Genomic DNA, 20,208 nt, shown 5'->3' with positions numbered 1-20,208 from the left:
GGAAAAAGATCAACATACTGATACGCAAGGCTCACAAGATCGCCCTCGGCCTACCGGATACCACGAACACCGAACTGCTGCTACAACTAGGAATCCACAATACGCTCGAAGAAATAGCAGAAGCACAGAGAGTGTCTCAACTCGAAAGGCTATCAGCAACAAAGACAGGCCCCAAAATCCTCGAAAAACTGCAGATCAGATACCACCGACAGCAAGGAAACAAGAGCACGCTCAGCAACGAAGTTCGCCAAGCCCTACGCATAGACCCAATACCTAGGAACGTTCACCCAGAACACTACAAAGGCAGGCGCCAAGCCCGAGCCAAGGCCCTCACGGACAAACTCAGCGAAGACCCCGGCGCTCGCTTCGTCGACGCTGCAGAATACGCGGTCGGCAGCCGCTACGCCGTGGCGATAGTTGACGCTGCAGGCACTACAAGATCCGCTGCAAGCATAACTTGCGTCAAGTCCGAGGAGGCCGAGGAGGTGGCCATAGCCCTGGCGCTTGCCGACCAAGGTTGCACCACAGTCCTCAGCGACTCACGCCAAGCAGTACGGAATTATGCCAAAGGGGAGATCTCACCCACAGTGGCCCGCATCCTGGAGCGAGCCGACCTTTTTAACCGGAACCACATCACTTGGTTCCCAGCACACGAAGGCAAGGTCTCAGAGACAAACGAAAACAGAAACGAGTCGGCCCACGTCGCAGTGCGCGCTCTATCTCTCCGCGCTGGCAACGAAGAGGCCACACAACTCTGGTTCAGCACTAAGGACAGACTCGTGAACTACCACGAGATCCCCAAAGCGCATCGCCTGGCTCGCAGGACTCTCCCTCCACCCAGCGACAAGCTGGACAGAGCCCAGGCTGTCATCTTCAGACAACTGCAGACCAGAACCCTCCTAACGCCGCTACTTCTGCACAGACAACACCCCGATGCCTACCCAGACAGCAAGTGCAGGGTCTGCCGAAAAGGGACGGCTACTCTAACGCACATGCTATGTAATTACAACGAACAGCCCGAAGAAGCAAAGTCAGGAACCCTTCCGCCGCGACTAGATGCGGCGCTGACATCCTACGACCAAGGAGAACAACTCTGGGCCGTCCAGCAAGCCCAAGAGGTGACAACGAGGCAGGATTCCGACACCCCGCATGTGGGGGAGAAGAAACCTGGCCAAGACGTCTCCCCGACGATGACCTGGGCCCGGTCGACTAGCGTGCGTGAACGCGAGTTTTGCAGGCACATAATACAGTTTATTCCACTCCACTCCACTCCACTCGAAGTTGAGGCTATGTATATGCTTTATACCTTACGACCATGTTTTTCTTATGCGCATCCGTGCTAGGTAATGGGTTACCAACATCACCAGAATTCCACCCTTAAAAAGAATTTGCTTTTCTTATCCGTGTTCTCCGGCACATGCGCCGTAATACGGGTCATGCACAAATGGCGATGGAAACACGGTGACAGACCCGTAGTTAGCGACAAAAAGTGACTTCCATACAAGTACCCCAGAAAATGATGTATTAAGCATTGCCAGAGAATGAAGGGATGAGGCTGAAACAGGAGAAACATGAGGTCACTGGAGACTGCGGAGAGCCGTTCATCCCGCAGTGTAGTGTGATTATCAGGGATTGATTGATTCATTCATTCATTCATTCATTCATTCATTCATTCATTCATTCATTCATTCATTCATTGATTGATTGAAATAAGAGGAGAGACCAAGGGCCACGACGTCCCGGTGACATGGGGAAGCTCTATTTGCAAGATGGCCATGAGGCGAAGATGAAGCAGCTCGATCTAGAGCTGCTCACGCGTGATGGCCGGCACCGATGATGATAATCGCATCGGTGGCGCGATGATGATCATAAAGTTTCTACAGATTGATTTTTTTAGAATTTGTCGAATTCCTTTGATTTTAACTGGTCCGTCGGAATCAGCCTGAAAGTGGAATTGTTCGCGATATCTCCACCCAATCAATCTTGTGTTTGAAACGCGACTCTGGTCACGGCGTCTATGGTGCCTGTTCTTCACGCTTCCGTTTGGGACATCCTCTGAGCGGGCCCATTCAGTTTTCCCTACACGCCCGCTTGACTTTTAACAGCGTGTCGCAGCGAAGTTAAGGTCAACAAAATTAAGAAGGGCAGCGAGTTGATCGTCAGACGCACTCTCAGGAAGCCAACTCACGGTTTTCACACAGCGAAAGCACGTTTTCATTTCCGATACTTACCCCCTAAATGTTTCTGCTTTAGTAGCTCGATGATGACAGCATGCGCTCCATTTCCCGAACGGTACACCAGATAGCGTGCGTTACGCCCCTTTTTTTTTTTTTTTGACATTTAGTTTGGTCTTCGTTTCTTTTCTTCCTCTACCTTTTTTGTGTGGCCCAATCGACCCCAGTGCACGTTATCCGTGAAGGGTAAAAAAAGCCTCTCTCCGCGGCCCACTGCGCAGGAGGTTCAAAAACCAGTAAGAGAAAGACGATTGCCGCCTCCTCGCGCTCTGCGGGGAGGCTTCGGTGTCGTTCGAGTGAACGTGACACCGGTTGGCCTTTAGTGCTTCTTCACCCGCTGGCACAAGTGCACGCGCTTCTGCACTGCGGCAGGCGGCGGGAGGGCGTTGCCGGCGCGGAAAGAGCGCGTGCCTCCCGAAAGAGCACCACCGCCGCGTGCCCGAGTAAGAGCATACGGTAGTGGTGGCGGAGTCCGGAAGGGAGTCCCTCGTTTGGGCTCGCCGCGGGCTTCCTCCTCCCGGCGGGAGGCGGAGGCCACCTGCCGGCGCGGCTAATGCACTTCCGCTGTCGCAGCCCGATCGAGAAGCCGTGTTCGTGCGCGGGGACGCTTTGCGATGCAGCGCGCTGCGGCCGATACCTGGCCGGAAAGGCAGCAATTTCCGCCGACCATTGATCGCCCGGCCAGCATGCACCGCAGGTGTCGCGCACGAGAGGAGCAGCGCTGCGGCCGTGTCGTGCGGCCTGATTCCCTCCCTCTGTCCCGCGGTGGCAGCGCTGATTCACGCTGTCCATCGAAGGCGGCGATCGGAGAGACAGACGGGCGAAGGGCTTCCGCCGAAGGCGTCTTTTCGATTTGCCCGTGATGGTCTTATCTAGTTGAGGCACTGCACCGACACCATGACTTGGCCTTTCAGTTTGAAGGTTGTGCACGCCAGCGCAGAGAAAGTTCCTGGCTTTGCTCGTTACTAGGACCTCGTGCTGAAGAGCATTAAAGGGCAGGATTGGTTTCGCACTATGACGGCGTCTTGGCACGTAAACAGCTCCAAACCGTAGAGGCCTAGTCTAAGGATACTGAAAGACGCCTTCCATTTCTTGGTCTTGAATTTCCTCCCAATAGGCACGTTGCGCTGATGTTTGCCTCGCAAGCAGCAGCGCCGTTTTCTACATCCTGGTGGTTCGGGGGTTAATTTCTTGTAGGAAAGATGCCCCGCATATCACGGGCTCGGTTCGTAGCATTCATATTACTTAAGTGTCGGCGCCCTGTCCTAGACAGCAACAGCCGGAATTATCACGAGGCACGCACGGGCGCCCACACAAAGAAGGCATCTAAGGTAACGTCATGGTAACAAGGCCGAGAAGAACGAACAGCTCCAAGTGGTGCAGACAAAAATACGTTAGCTGTTGATATTGCAGCCGACCAGTCATATTGCAGATGATACAAAGGGCAGGAAGGAACCGATGCATTCATCACGGCCGTCTTTCTTCACACCGTGTCTCAGTGTCAACCCCATAGATCGTTGGCACGGCATGCTGTAGGCAGTGGGTGATAACGGGTCGAGGAATCGCCGCTCCTTTACCGATGCCCTAGCGTGAGCTACAGACAGTAGGAAAAGTGCTGCGCCCACAGCGGCCTCTGTCCGGTGCAACGTGCTTATACTCCCAAGCGTGCACTGTCTTGAATAATCTGGTGACAGCGCTGGCTGTTGTAGTGCTTTACTCTCAGCGTCTATGGCTGACGTACTGTACAGAACCGAACTAGAGGAAAACAGGGTACCATGAACGTCGCGAGGACCTGAGAACTCTCCGGTGCCATTTGGGATTCCCCTGCGAAGTAATAAAAGCGTGAAAACGAAAGAGAAGAGGCGAGCTCAATTTACACTCGAACTTTACTGCAATGAAGCACATTCATTTTCTTTTCTTTTTTGTTTTTAAGGCAGGAGGTGTAATTACCAGCACTATGAAGCTAAAAGTGACATTGGATGCTGATTGCTTCGCGCCCGTCGTACGGAGAGGCGCCCGGGCGTTCCCCCTTCAGTAGCGTATGGGTGCTTCACTGCAAGGCATTGCCGTCATGTGGTGGATGTGACGTGCGTTAGGAACACCGGTGCTGACGTAATTGGGACTGTACCCAAGGCGCGCTTGGAATGCGCCCACGCTGTTGTAAACGTAACTTTCCTTTCGTTCTTCTTTACAGCGTATCTGAAGAAAGCAAAGTATTAAAGCGAAGCTTTGTGTTCACACTGATGACGTCTGTACCGAGAAAACACGTAAGTAAAAGAAAAAACGCTCCCAGAGGTCGGAATGGAGCCTGGGTCCCTCGCGTTATGAAGCCGGCGTCCTTCCGATTGCTCCATTTTTTTCTTCTTTACTGCATGGAAGACTGCAATTATTACAGACTACAAAAGTTATCAGTCATCCACGAAGATGCACATCACTGCAATTAAAGTAATCCATGCGTCAAAACTCCGGCAAACAGACAAGGCACACGTGTCCAACAGATGCAAGCATTCTGGTGGGTCACTTTGCGCCGCATAAATGCTCCGCACCAACCCAGCCTGCTCCCGAAAAATGGACTTCGTTGCGCGAGAGGGTCCCGCATGCCGGTCAGTCATGCGGCACTTCCACAAGCTACACAATCCCATTACAACAAATATATCGTAGGGCACTCCAGTAGCACCTCGAAAAGGCAAGAACGGAATTTTATAAGGGGTAATGTCCATGTACTTTTTTAACAGTTCGTCGCAAAACATCCCCCCCAAAAAACACCGCATCCCGGCACAAAACAGAGCAATGATCAATGGTTACAGGTTGATTATGTAAGCGGCAATTGTCGTACAGAGGAACAGACATTTCTTTTTCGCGCAACGATATTTTCATTGGGAGTGTTGATGTATGCAGCTTAAAGAAAAACGTTTTTGCATTTGGAGGAAGACACATACGTATGAGACGCTTTAAAACACTGTTAAGTATGGGGGCCAATGTAGGGCTGGCGATAAACTGGCACTGGGAGCAAACTCTTTAATAAAGTATTAGTCAAAGCCTTCCTAGAGAGGGTCAACAGATATTGCAGGAAAAACCTTGCAGTAAGAAAGTTAAAAGTGTCGACTGCCTCCGCTTTGTACTAAATTCACCATGCATGGAGACAAACAAAAAAAGTAAGTGAAAACTCATTCGCTGCTGAATAACGTTTCGTAGAAGTGGATGATGCGTCAATTTGCAGAAGAAAAAACGAGACACAAGCTGGTGTACAAACAAATGCGTTAGCCCAGCACCCCAGCACTCCCCCCCCCCCCCCCCCCCTTAGATACTAGACACTAAAAGAAGAAACAAATTGTCCCTATAGGTTCCCATTGAGACCCCCACACAAAAGTCGCAAAAACTCTATGTGGACTTTGGACTTTAGACACCGCACAATGAAGTACCTGCAGCACATAAACAAGCTTTGCGATGAGGAAGACATTACAGACCTCCGCACGCGCAAACACAAAATGTTCTCGTCCCGTTCATGCCTGCGAGGCTCGCTTGACTTTCTGGAGTGCCAATGACCAATGCGGCCCGGTTCTTTGTATTTGGTGCAACACATAGGTACTGAAGTGCGTCCTTATCTCAAGTAATCCCAGCAAATAGGGACGGTTTCGTACCCCATTCACCAAACCAAAATCTCTGTTTTTCTTTTTTCTTTTCATATTCACAGCCACTCCAGACGCTTGACAAAACGGGCTTCTTCAACGCTTCTTTTGTCAACACAAAAATAGGCAATGTCATTCGCGTAAGCAAGAACCTTAACTTCGCAGGATAATGAGGAAAAACCCCGCACCCTTGGACTCTGCTGAATACTAAGGCGCAGAGGTTCGAGGTATAAGGCAAACAACAAGGGTGAAACGGGGCAGCCCTGTCTAACAGACGACTTAATCGCAACTGGCTTAGACAGAACGCGGTTGACGACAAGTTGTGTGGTTCACTGTTTGTGACAAAGCTGAATGCTTTTGTACAATATATCCCCTAAATTTACCGCTGCCAACAATGCGAATAGAAAATCGCGAGAAACTCGATCAAATGCCTTTGAAAGGTTGATTTGTATAAGGGCCACCTGCTCTGCCGAATCACACACACGCTCCAAAATAGAACGAACAATATTTATATTTGTTCCAATGCTCCTACCCCGAATACCGCAAGTTTGGTGAGGTCCTACTAAGCTAGTGATGACAAGTTGAAAGCACCTAGATAAAAGTTTTGCAAAAATTTTAGTCTACATTGCAGAGAGATATTGGCCGATAGTCTTCTACAGATTTCAGCTTTTGTTCATCTTGTGTTTTCAGAATTAGCACTGTGTGTCCTAAAAAAAAGGTCAGCGGCAAAACGTTATGGGCGTATGCCTAACTATGTGTAACAGAATATGTGAATATGTCTAACAGAACGGGAGCAAGGATATCAGAGACCCTTTAATAAAACTCTTCACTCAGACCATCTGGCCCAGGGGTCTTGTTAGTGTTAAGGTCAAAGATAGCTGCCTTAATTTAACTTAATAGGCCCAGAAACAGAGCGCACTCATCGCCTGCTAGCTTAGGAGTAAAGTCAATGAGGAACCTAAATTCTTGCCCAACCCAGCCAAGTGACCTGACCCCGCAAATAGTGTGTTGTGATGGTCATCGAAAGCACTAGCAATTTCAGCTGCTTCGGTGTATACCTAATACCTTTATGCTGAATTTCAATTACTTCCTTTGCAAGTGCTGACTCCCGATAATCACCAAATGAACGACGAGTGCGGTAGCCATCAAAGAATTTTTTTCAGTTCTCGACCGAATTAGAGCGCCATGGTATTTTTCAGTGACATATGGCTGAAGGTGGGCTTTGCCAATACCGATTTACTCTATACTTGATACCGGACTGATCGCTTCCAGTTCATGAAGCCCAACCAATGTAACGAGTAGGTAAGCGGTTTGGAAAGCTTAGATGACAACCAAAGAATCCGTCATGAGAAAGCTTCGCGTTCAACCATCGTCATCGTTTGACGGAGGGGTGCATACATTTTTGTTACCTTGGAGTGTTCATGTGCGGTAACCTTTCCTGGCGTCGTGAAAGAAGGCTATGTAGATGAAGGCAAAATTTCTCATTCAGTCAAGCCTCCGAACACAATGGCTACATCCCAAAAATCCTTGAAAATGTCTTTTTATGTGCAAAACGGTGGGCGATAGCTACTTCCGGTTACGACTGTATGGCTCTCTGAGAAAGCACTTGTCTGATCCGAAGGAATAAAAAAACTTATGCCCAGACAGACCTAGATGTATAACTGATAATGAGTGCACTAGTGCGGCCGGCTTTGACAGAAAAAAAAAACACATGTACGATTTTGCTAGACCCATTCAAAATGCAGAACTCGAGCACAATCAAAAGCAAATTACAAAGAAAAATCGAACAGGAAATGGACTTCTTTGTGCAGTCAGAATGAAACAGAAAGACCACACAAGACTCGCGCCGGACATTTACTGAGATTTTTATCTTAAATACTTTATTGCTTCTATATTTTCATTAGCGGAAAAATGTCAAATGTGGAGTAGCTTCTAGATGACGTTTAAAAAATATGACATGTTTGTTTGCTGTTTGCTGTTCATTCGTTCGTTCATTCGTTCGTTCCCCGACACCGCTTGTTTCCTCCGTATGCTTCGCAGGACTCATTGAAGGAAACTTCAGTGCAGAGCTCATGGGGAAATCAAAATCAGAGATAACACCCCCCCCCAAAAAAATTTAAAATTCCCAAACCATGGAATAATAAATACGCAGAGGCAAATACAGTAAAAGCTCGTTAATTCGAACTGGAAGGGAACCATGAAATTGCTCGAATTAAGCGGAGTTCGAATTAGAGGGAGGGCGCTAGAATGAATGGAAATCGCGCCACACTGCGCCAGCAGAACTCAAAGAAGCCACCTCCGGACTCGTTATCGCGAATTAGGCGCTACTACACGTTTGCGGCAGGTGATTTTGTAAATAATGTTTCGTAAATAACAATGACATGTGACGGAGCACTGGCGCCGGTGGCGCGGCGCCCTTTGAAGATGCGAAATAAGCCATTGCAGGAGCGTAGCGCGCTCGCCACGCTGTTGTTTTTCTGTTCCGTTGTTTTGCCTCTAGTAAATATGGCTTGCTTTGGATTTGCAACACATTGAAATCACTCTGGGCCGACGTCTTCTGCCAGGAGCGATGGAAACCAGAGGATCCCAGTTCGAATTAACCGTTGTGGATACCGACGCGTTCGAATTATCGGGAGTTTTCCCCCTTTGAAATATACACGGCTGTGCCGGGACCACGGCGTCAGTTTGAATTAACTAAGTTCGAATTAACCAGCTTTTACTGTATCAGTTTCTAAATATCACAAGCCTGCTTGTCAATTCCCACATTTAATATATATTTAATCATTTGAACGGGAAACAGGCGGTTAACCGTGATAAATGCGAACAATCCGGTAAGCCAACCGGCAGTTGATTCTGCCTACTGGATGTTTATTAATCATATCGCAGAGAATTTTTGGGGGTATGTCGGACATGTCGGCAGTTTCGAAATATAAATTCTGGCTCATGCAATGCATATTCAGCCGAAAAAGAATTCAGGGAAGCTTGCAATCGCCCCGCGAGACTTGAATGGCGAGGCTGTTGCAGGTGACCATTGCCGGACACATAGTTAAGGTTCCGTACCATTGTTTATTTGCATAGTTGCGGTGCTAGTCATCGTCGTCATATGCATCGAAGCGGTCGTCGTCTCCTTCGCGGCGAATGCTGGATGCAAAGTCATCCCTAGCATTGTTGACTTCCACCACCTTTTGGTCATCGACTCAGGTCCCCGGGATAGCCCGATCTGCAAGTCGTCTCGGGAAGAAGTGGCACACTCGTAGCCATGTCTCCTATTATCCGTAATGGCTTCTAGAGAATGCGGTGCCGCGGTGACCTCTCCCAAGCAGGGTGTCTTTTAGGCGCTGCCGCGCGCGAGGGCTCTTCTACGGTACCGAGCGCATGTGCACGACGACACGAGGACGAAACAACGAGGGGCGTACGCTATGACGTGTCTTTCTCGTTCTGAGCAATTGTTGCTACGATTACGATGAACGCTGGAGATTTTTTTTTTTATATAGCCACTACGCGAGCCGGGGACTCGGCGGTCGCCGCAAGGCACGCGCTCACGCTCGTGGTTTTTGCCTTTTTTTTTTTTTTAAGCCACTGTGCGTGCCGGGACGCTGGACGGTCGCCGCAAGGCACGCGTTCACGAGCGCTTGGCATTTTCTTTGTATTTTTTTCCTGCAACGCCGAACTTACGGCCAGTAAAGTACATCTGCGAGTAAAAACCGTAAAAAAGCGTTTCCCGGTTAGGCCGCTAACTTCAGCGCGAATACAGTTGAACCTCGATTTAACGAAGTGACTGGGACTCGCGAATTATTTCGTTAAATCGGGATCTTCATAAAATCGAGAGAACGACAAATTTTGTTCTAGAGAACGACAAATTTGTCGCCTAGATTTGAAAAAGCTCCTGAATTTCGTCTGCGCGCGCTTCGCGAGGGGCTGGAGCCCACACATCTTGTAGCTGGCCAGTGAAGTCAAAACGACCTCAGCAACCTCGTGTGCCCCAGAAAACCGCTTAAGAAGGTCGACGGCGTCCATTACCTGGCTTGGTGTGGTCACGGGAGCTTCGGCAGTATCCGGATCGTTCGCAACTTTAGACTCCTCTTGTGCGCAACAAACAAGCTGCACTATCTCCTCGTCGTCGAGACTAGGTCAGTGTCCGCATCTGCGTCGGCGTTCACGATGTCGTCGAAGTTCTGATCTGCGGTCACCTCGTCATGCCGACGAAGCTCTTCCCAACAACTGGGCGATGCCTCTTTCTGTTCGTGCTGCCGGCTTGTGGAGCCCGACGCAACCTTGGACGTAGAAGTGTGGAAGCTCCTTTGGAAGTGTGGGGACAGTGTGCTACCGCTCTTAAGCTGGCAGAACGCTGCCAGACATTCTAGACGCCATATATTTCGAAAAACATTTTTTTCTACGCATCTTTTTTTCGCGGAACGCTTCGTTCAATCGGGTTGGGCGGCGAAATTTGTTTCGTTATTTAGAGTTCGTAAACGCATTAGGCCTATGGGCAACTGCGCAGGAAATCCGAATTTGTTCATTAAATCGGGAAATTCGTAAAATCGGGTTTCGTAAAATCGAGTTTCAACTGTATATTACTTTGCAATCTGGCTTTCTACGGGATGTTGTAGGCGCCAACTTCGAATAGCTCGTGTTGCTGATAGTAAGGAACTTATTTCATTCATTCATTCATTCATTCATTCATTCATTCATTCATTCATTCATTCATTCATTCATTCATTATTTTATTTGTACGTGCCCACCAACAGCGCGTGGCCTTAGACGGTGGTGCACAAAATAAAAAAAGAACGAAAATAAACGAAAGTATCATTCAAAAGAGAAGAAACATGAATACCAATGCATGAGACAGTATAACGTCGCAAGTGCTAGTTTAAATACCGACATATTATTGTTAAGAACATCAACATCATTTGACCTCACACCACTATGCAAATGACATAGGCGTTGCATAGGAGAACAAACTTTTTTTTGTTCCAAACACATTGAATTCTCGAAATGGTTTATAAGCTACCCGCAAGTGTATTGGCGACGTCAAACTCTCGCAGTCAATCACATGATGCAAACATTTCAACAGAAATGCAAAATCTGCATCTTTTTTTCTCTTGGACAGTTAACCAAGTGCGATTGACCCAATATATTATTATACTAATAATACACTCTTTGACTAAAATGCCTATCATAAACAATTCTAACAAAATGTCGTTGAACATCTGCAACCTTCGCAGCCTGGCTTGCATACAAGTTCTTCAATATGACAAACCCAAAATGAAGTTTTGGGTTTGTGCAAATGATACATTATTGAGAGGACATGTGATGCGGGATATTACTCCTAACTGACTCTATACCTTTTTCACAACCTTTTCATTGCGCATCTTAGGGCAAGAGAAGACAGGCAGCAGGGTTCGGTGTCATGGCTGACCATAGAGTTTCATACTAATATATACTAGAGGGAAATCTGGCGCTGCATTCGCGGGCCGCCGTGGGCGGCGCCATTGCAGCTAGCGACGTTCCTCGCCTCCTTGGCTTGGTTAGCCACATAACTTCTTTTTCGTCTGGAAGCCAAAAGGGGTAACATTGTTTTTTTGTTCATCTTCCATGAAGCTTCTAAATAATCCCTGACAAATCAATCTTTTAGGAGCTTTAATTTTATAATAACAAAACAAACTTGATTAATTTTCTGCAGTAATATTGTGGCATTTTTGCAGCCAAAGCCAAATTTTCAGCCTGTTCGTGAGCCACGCCAAGGACAAGTGGAACGTGCCTGCCCGGTACATGACGGCACGCTCGCTGGAGCACGGCTTTCCTAGACAGTGGCGCCAGATTTCCCTCTAGTATATGTTAGTATGAAACTCTATGTGGCTGACCGAAACGGGGTTCTGAGCTTTAATTGCACGATTATGTACACGATGACGATAATGATGTTTACTGCGCATGCGCCGCTGGGGCATTCAAGAGTGCACATGAAGACGTAGCGCTGAATCGACAAAAATTCCTAGGTCACGACACCCATCAGCCCTTCTCAGGATGCACTGATCTAACGCGTAATCGTGTAACATGCTTGTGCGTTTCCTGGTTAAACTCATTACGTGTGTAGGATTTATTAGTACCTCGTGAACAAGGCGCCAATTACTTACGCTGCAAATATCGGAGCGCAAAAAGGCACAGTCATCACGAGTGTCAACTTTTCGATACAGCTTGATGCCATCCGCGTAGAGAAGATTTTGGCTATTACTGACTGAACACCAGAGGTCGTTAATAAAAACATTGAACAAAATTGGACACAAGATGGATCCTTCAAGGACTCCTGTCTTGGAAAAAAAAGGGTTTAGACAACACGCCACCTTCAGGTACAAAGTTTGGTCGGCTGTTTAGGTAGTCAAGAATGAACATGCAAAGTTTGCTGCAAACACCATATCGTAGCAGCTTTTGAATTAGAAGATTATGATCGGCCAAGTCAAAAGCCTTAGAAAGATCAAAGAACACTTCATCAACTTGGCCGCGATTGGCGATGATTGGGCTAGTGCATTCAACAAACGTTGTCAAGTTGGTTTTAAACGGTCGGCCTTTTAGAAATCAATGCAAATCGTCTGTTACTTGGCATTTAAAAAAGAAAAATAAATGCCTGAACAACGCAATTTCAAAAACCTTTGCAAAAGGACTTAGCAAACACAGTGGTCGGTATATCGTAACGTCACGCTCATCACCGGATTTGAACACAGGGGCAAGCCCGCCCTTCTTCCACGGAGCAGGAAAAATGCTTTTGGACAGTGAGATGTTAAAGATATGCGTCAACAAAGGAAAGAAAATACTGCTCCAACCCTTAACAATAAAGCTTGGAATGCCGTCAAACCCACGCGAAAATTTTGCCTTAAACGAAGATATCGCCACTTCGATATCCTGTTCCGAAAAGGAAAACAAATGCAACACGTTGCTCGTATCGCTGGTTGGAGGAGTTGATGAGCGAGAAAGCGCCGAGGGGAGCATCTTTTACACGACATGCAGAATGGAAGTAATCAGCGAAGCAGTCAGCAACGTCCTTTGGTTCGTTTATAGAGATTCCGTCTTTGGAAAGCGTGATGGTACATCGAGCTAGTGAAACTTTGTCCTTCACATATTGCCAGAACTTGGGATCTCTAGTTACGTTATTCCCTACGGACTCTAGATATAACTGGTTGTCGCCTTCATAGATTCGTTTCACCAAAAGACGGGCATCGCAAAACTTTTGAATTTCTTTGTTTCGGGATTAACTAAATGATTATTCTATAACTCAGGTTAGTATGCCACCTGCCTCTTTTACATTGCTGCTGGTAAGAACATCTGACCAGTAACATGGTCATGCAGAAAAAAAAAGCCGGAATAGTCTCCTTCTGAAGACATGAACTTTTAAGTTACGACATGCATTTACTTCGTGCACTAGAAAGTTCAAACGATATTACTAATGAAGCATGCCATGCATCTGGAGGGACAAGGAGTTCAGCAGGGCTTGGACGATGTCTGAAAGCAAAGTTTGATAAAACAAGATCAAGTATATGGCCTGCTGGATATACCAAGGAATTGTGTTTAGTGAGGTTTATTAAAGAAACAAACTCGTGCATGGCACCCTCTTTTGAATCTAAAGCATGTAAAACGCCTCCGAACGAATTCCATTATATCCCTGGGCGATTAAAGTCTCCAACTATAATCATGAGGCAATATTGCTCACTTAGAACATTTCCAAGGTCACTGATTTGCTCACTAAATGTGCAGGAGTCGTATTTTGGCGGGTAATAAAACGATCGAATCAAAAGCTTCATGTGATCCTTTGTGCGCATTTCAACCCATGCACACTAGGAATAGATTTCTAAGTTCCTGCGACAAACAGCATTCAGCACCTTTTTTACGGCAATAAGAGCACCGCCTGCGTATTGTGCAGAAACCGGACCGTAGTTACGATGTGGAAAATATTCTGCTGAATTGAAGTTATGGTATGGTTTAACCACGTCTCAGTAATACAAAGCACATCGTATTCATTCGATAACACATTTTCGAAAAATAACGAGACTTCCTCCGCATTCCTCTGACATTCTGATAATAAAGGGTTATGGTCATGCTTATCCAGGAAGATCATGTATCAACTGAGTTATCAGCACTCATTAAATTGCAGCTTACCAAAAAAATGGCCGAAATATGCAGCCGTCTGGCTACACATTCGCGTCATTAATTAAGTCAAAATGTTCGTCGTTTACAAATATGTGAAAAGAAGAGTATGTACAGGGGAGATTAAAAGAAATGCGAACAACGGAGCGCACAGCCTCCGACTTATGCTGCACCATCTGGCTGCAAAGTCAGTAAACGGCGCGCATGCGCACTTCTTCGAGAGCGTTTGAGACTGTGGCCTACATTTATGGGAAATGCTTGATCAAGAAGAAACGTCGGTCGTTTATTTTGAGGCGCCTTTTCACGTTGCGTCGCCACTGAGCCGGACGACCGTTGAAGTGCATCATGCTAGCTGCAATCAGCCTGTTGCAGGCTTGGCTCCAGAATTTAGCAGATAACAGGATGCTCAGTGGCGACATACCATAAAAAGACGCCTAAAAATAAATTATTGGCGTCGCTTCTTGATCAATCATTTCCTCCAACAGTAGGCCACACTCTCAAACGCTCTGAAAGAACTACGCATGCGCCAGTTTACTGACAGTGCAGCCAGACGGTGCGGCATGCGTCGGAGGCTTTGTGCTCCGTTGTTCGTATTTTTTTTATACCCCTGTACCATACCTCGAACGAAGTTTCGTGCAGGTTACCGAGACATCTAGAAGCGGTGCACGGAGAGAGTCAGTGATATCTGTTGCCGCCGTCGAAGGGTCTAACCTTGATACAAAAAGGGCTCGCTCTTTCGGAAGGCGGTCTACAGTGACAAGCTTGCTCGACTCTGCTTTACCCACGCTGGCTTTCACTAGTCGACGTTTGGGCCCGCCGGTAGGTCTTGTCATGTCAGCTGGCTTGTGCAGTACTCGGGAAAAGGAAAGGTGAGCGTTCGTCGCCCCCGCACCATCTGCTGAGCACTGGACAATTAAACGGTTGGCGATCCCCCTACAAGACGAAAGCACTGGCGCATCACAAACGGCTCCGCGGCTGGCGTCTAAGCAAGGAAACAATTCAATCGAAACAGCGACCGGTGGAACAAGATGTTTGCGCAGCAATTCCGTGTTTCTTTCGAGGTGGGAGCGCAAGCCCTCGTTTTCACTCTTCATTTCACGCACGGCAGAAGACAACTCTTCTAAATGTGATAGGTTTAGTCGCAAAGAATTGCACTCTCTAATTTTTAACGATAAATTGTAGTGATGTTCTTATTAACAATGTTTTTTGTTCTTTTTTGCTCTTCTTAGTAACGTTTTCCGCAATATGTTTTATTTTTCCCAAAGATGATTTTCTATGATTGTTCAGTGTATAGTAATGTTGTTTCTATTTAATGTGTTGTTTCCTACCAAAGTTGCCGCAGCTGCACCGCCACTCTGGCCCCGTCAAGCTGTCTCTACAGCTTCTTGCCAGAGTGACTGTAAACATTGTCCACTGTACCAATGTTGAAAAATAAAACTTGATTTGATTTGATTTTATCTTCGTAAGCAGAGTCCTAACCAATTCACGCAAGTCAGCGGTCCCGCACGGGTCGAAACGACTTTTGGTGCCAGCTGGCAGAGACTGCTCGCCGGCAAATTGCGTTTCGTCCGCCCCATTCAGCCTCGTACAGGAAGGACACTTACTTGAACGTACTCACGCCAGTGGCCATGAAGAATTCATAGTCCTTGCCTTCCACATTAATACAATGACAATGGATTTTGCAAAAACGACACCGCAGAAATTGTTGCCGCCCGGCGAAACCTTCGTTACAGGACGGGCAAGCATCGTTTGACTTTCCCTTACCGCTGGAGCGGCGAAGTGTTGGCGCATGCGCGGCAGAGCCTCAGTGCAGGAGCGCGGAAAACAGGTCCGCGATCATGAGCAGCGCTGAATGATCGCGGACGTGTTTCCCTCGCTATTATTCGAATAACTCGTGTTGCTGAAAGTAAGGAACTTAAAACAGAAACATTACCTTAATCGATTAATTGACTGATAATCCTAAAAATGCACCGTCTTAAAATTATATTCTCTTCAAATAAAGACATAACTAATTATCCCTAGAAATCTTCAATATTCCTTGAAAAGTCCTATCAGAACGTTGCAAGCAGAACACTGAGAACGATATTGCAAGCAGAAGAAATGTCTAACTGAAGAAGAAATAACGAACACGCTTTTATAAAGACATTATGCAACGGCTGCCCCAGTAGAGAGGAAAAAACTCACAAAGTACCAAAGGGCGTATGGAAATTAACTCAAATAAATTCATCGATTCGTTTGAAAAGAAAAATTACGCGGGGTTATCCCGAAAGCGAAATTATTATGACTATTCCTGGCGATTATGCTAAACCGAATTCGCGTCTTTCTTCACCCTCCGTTGTTTGTTTTTTGTCGTGCATTGCTTAAACGGTCAAACTGGCGACACTTCCCGCAACAGGTAGAGTTATCCGCAACTGGCGCGTACCTGTTCTACTCGGGTGCCGCCACGTGTACCTGTGACGCATTATGACGTCAGCGCCGCACGCGCCAGGCCAACACCATCTAGAAAAGGTTGGCCAGGCTCACTCTTGTTCCGCCGTGGGTAGCGCGGCGGTAACACACTCGGCTCCTACCCTGGAGACCCGCGTTCGACTCCCATACGAACAGCAGTCGTTGATGTCTTTCTCTGCGTCTCGGCGCCACTCGGAACAGTGCTAATAAAAATATTTTGTTTTTAAGGTGAAAGCCCGAAGTTCTCTATTCTGCGAAAGACCGTCGTTGTTGTTGTCCGGTCATGAAAGTGGCCGCCGCAGTGGAGGGGGATACAGGGTAGGACAGAGTAATGCTACCTCGTGCATCGGACAAAATTTAATTGGAGCCGCGCGCACACACACACACACGCACACACACACACCACACACACACACACACACACACACACACACACACACACACACACACACACACACACACACACACACACACACACGCACGCACGCACGCGCACACACACGCGCGCGCGTGCACACGCACGCACACGCACACGCACACGCACACGCACACACACACACACACACACACACACACACACACACACACACACACACACACACACACACACACACACACACACACACACACACACACACACACACCTAACCAAAGAAGAACGGGTCCTCTTGAGGCATGCGCAAACGGGTACCCTCCTCACCCCAGCACGAATGGTTCTTCACGAAAAAAGATCAGCTTCCACGATGCTCCAAATGCCAGGGAGTGCTGGACCAGTGTCGCCTATTCGGCAAGTGCAGCAGAAGACCGGGAGAACGAAAATTCAGGGAAGCTGGTACTCACGCGTGAGACTTGAATGGCGGAGATGTTGCAGGTGAGCATTGCCGAACACACAGTTAGGTTTCATCATCATCATTATCATCATCATCATCCTATCTACGCCCACTGCAGGGCAAAGGCCTCTCCCATGGATCTCGATTTATTCCGGTCCTGGGCTAACTGCGACAAATTTATCCCCGCAAAGTTCTTGATCTAATCAGTTCATCTAATTTTTTTCCACCCCCTGCAACGCTTGCCTTCTCTAGGGTCCACTGTTACCCTTAATGATCAACGGTTATCTTGCCTTCGCATTACATGCCCTGCCACACCCATTTCTTCTTCTTAATTTCTACTAATATGTCGTTAACACGCGTTTGTTCCCTGACCCACTCCGCTCTCTTCTTGTCCCTAATGTTACACCTATCATCTTCCGTTCCATTGCTCGCTGGGTCGTCCCCAATTTAAGTTGAACCCCCCTTAGTGCGCCTCCAAGTTTCTGCCCCGTAGGTGAGTACCGATAAGATGCAGCTGTCATACACTTTCTTCTTCAGGGACAATGGTAGGCTGCCATTCATTATAAAAGAATTTCTCCCGAATGAACTCCACCCCATTATTATCCTTCGAATTATCTCTGCTTCATGGTTGGGATCCGGGGTCACAACTTAGCCTAAGTAGACATATTAGCTTACCACTTCCACTGCCTCGCCACCTATCTTAAACCGCTCTACTTTCCCGAGGTTATTGATCATGACTTTAGTTTTCTGCATATTAATTTTCAGGCTCACGGTTCTACTCTGCTTGTCCAGTGCGGTAAGCATGCCATGCAATTTGTCCCCAGAGTTACTTAGCAAGGCAACGTCATCAGCAAATCTGAAGTTACTGAGGTATTCCCCATTAACCCTTACGCCCACCTGTTCCAAATTCATGTTCTGAATAACCCTTGTAAGCATGCTGTGAATAACATTAAAGAGATTGTGTCTTGTTGTCTAACGCCCTTCCTTATCGGTATTTTACTGCTCTCCTTATGGAGGATGATCGTATCTGTGGACCCATTGTAGATATCCTCTAGTATTCTGAAGTAATGCTCGTCTACACCCTGATTCCGCAATGCCTTAATGACTGCTGAGGTTTCTGCCGAGTCAAATGCTTTCTCATAATCCATGAAGGCTATATATAAAGGCTGAGTATACTCCGCAGTTTTAGTATATCATTGTTTATTTGCATAGTTGCGGTGCTAGTAATCGCCATGCAAGGTCATCCTAAGCATTGTAGACTTCCAGCAGCTCTTCGCCATCGACTCATGGCAGTGGTGGCGGGATCTGCAAGTCGTCCCGGGAAGGAGTGGCACACTGCGGCATACCATGTCTCCCATTGTCCATAAATGGCTTCTGGAGAATGCGGCGGTCGCGGTGACCTCTCCCACGCAAGGTATCTTTTCACCTTAGAGTTTGCGCTGGAGCTTTTTTTTACATCATTTGGTTTGGGTGTGCCCTGCCAACCCCGCACACCCACAAACACACACCCTTGAGCAGTGGGAGAACTTGCTGCGCAGTGGCCAGCATGCGGATCAGGCGTTTCTTGTGACGCACGCCCGGGCCGCTGCAGCACAGCGCACCCACCGCCTACAGTGGGATGGGTATACCTACGGCCGCACTCAAGGAGGAGGAGGGACACAAACGTTTATTTTACATATTTAGAGCAGACGGGCGGCCGCCTTGTCCAGGTAGCCGCGTGCTGTCGCTGCTTGGGTGGCCCGCTGGATCAGGTTTTGCTGGTCCTGCAGGTCCGAGCTGGTCAGCGCGCATTCCCAACTATAACAACAACCGTTTTCCAACCCAATCCAAAAATGCATGCGCTGTAGCGTTTGACGACAGCGCTGAAGTATCTCTCTTTTTTTAGATGCGAAGCATCTCATGCTTCGCATCTAAAAGCATCTCATGCTTCGCATCTGTGTCCCTCCCTCCTTTGTCGTCGTTGTCCGCCGTCCGCACACCCACTGCGCATGCCTGGCCAGGCACCGCTGATGATGATTGTGGCAGGATGCCCCTAGGGATTGGCCAACCAAAGAATCCATCACGAGATAGCTTCGCGTTCAACCACCGTCGTCATCTTCTCGTAGGGGAACCCTCAGTACCACACCCCCACTGCGCATGCCTGGCCAGGCACCGCTGATGATGATTGTGGCAGGATGCCCCTAGGGATTCGCCAACCAAAGAATCCATCACGAGAGAGAGAGAGAGAGACAAAACTTTTATTGCCGCAAGGGCTAATTCGGGGGAGGGGGTGGTGACCAAGGGAGGAAGGTCCCCGGTGACTTTGGCAGCCCGAGCTACGATGGCATCTTGCACAACCGAATCCGAGCTGCCCAACGCCCTCGCACAGTGCTCACCGTCTCGATATGGGGGGAATGGGTTGTGGGGGAATTGCCAAAGGAGGTGATCCATGCATGGTTTGGACCACCCCACAAGCGGCCGGGGCAGTGGGGTGAAGGGTACAGACCGGGGTACATGCGGTGCAGGCGGGAGAGGCAGGGAAGAGTGTACGTTTGCACTAAGCGCCATAGACGTTCTTCGTTGTGAGAGAGCGCCGGGTGTGCAGGGGGCAATAGACGGCGGGAGAGGCGGTAATGAGACGTAATCTCATGAAAGGAAAGGAGCCGATCTCGAGCTGACAGGGCTCCATAGAAGGGTTCAAGGCTAAGAGCCGCTCGGAAGGTAAGCTCTCGAGCGGCTCTGTGTGCTGCCTCGTTCCCTCCCACACCCGTGTGCGCTGGGGTCCACACTAGCTCGGTGGGGGAGTCAGCGGGATTTTGAAGAAGTATTTTGAGTGCCAGGGCAGAAATGCGGCCCCGGGCGAAATTTCGGATGGCCGTCTTCGAATCATCACGAGATATCTTCGCGTTCAACCACCGTCGTCATCTTCCCGTAGGAGAACCCTGAGTAGTA

At 48.1% G+C, this 20,208-nt stretch overlaps 1 protein-coding gene across 2 annotated transcripts in view; it reads right to left on the bottom strand.

Annotated features, from left to right (window-relative positions):
- The window catches only part of LOC144144499 (uncharacterized), a 320,680-nt gene extending 304,290 nt beyond the window's left edge, over positions 1–16,390 (bottom strand). Inside the window, exon 1 of one of the 2 annotated variants that reach the window (XM_077675968.1) lies at positions 15,604–16,390. In XM_077675968.1, coding sequence (XP_077532094.1) covers position 15,604 — 1 coding nt within the window. In that variant the 5' untranslated portion in view covers positions 15,605–16,390. The remainder of the gene's footprint in view (positions 1–15,603) is intronic. The other variant, XM_077675971.1, reaches the window with a different exon arrangement.
- Positions 16,391–20,208: the final 3,818 nt, after the last annotated feature.

This window comes from Haemaphysalis longicornis, unplaced genomic scaffold (assembly GCF_048455015.1).
Source record: "Haemaphysalis longicornis isolate Haplotype H1 unplaced genomic scaffold, Haemaphysalis longicornis Haplotype H1 scaffold_7, whole genome shotgun sequence".
Classification (NCBI taxonomy): domain Eukaryota; kingdom Metazoa; phylum Arthropoda; class Arachnida; order Ixodida; family Ixodidae; genus Haemaphysalis; species Haemaphysalis longicornis.
Note: the sequence above shows the minus strand (reverse complement) of the source record. Positions and strands in the feature narration are given on the sequence as shown.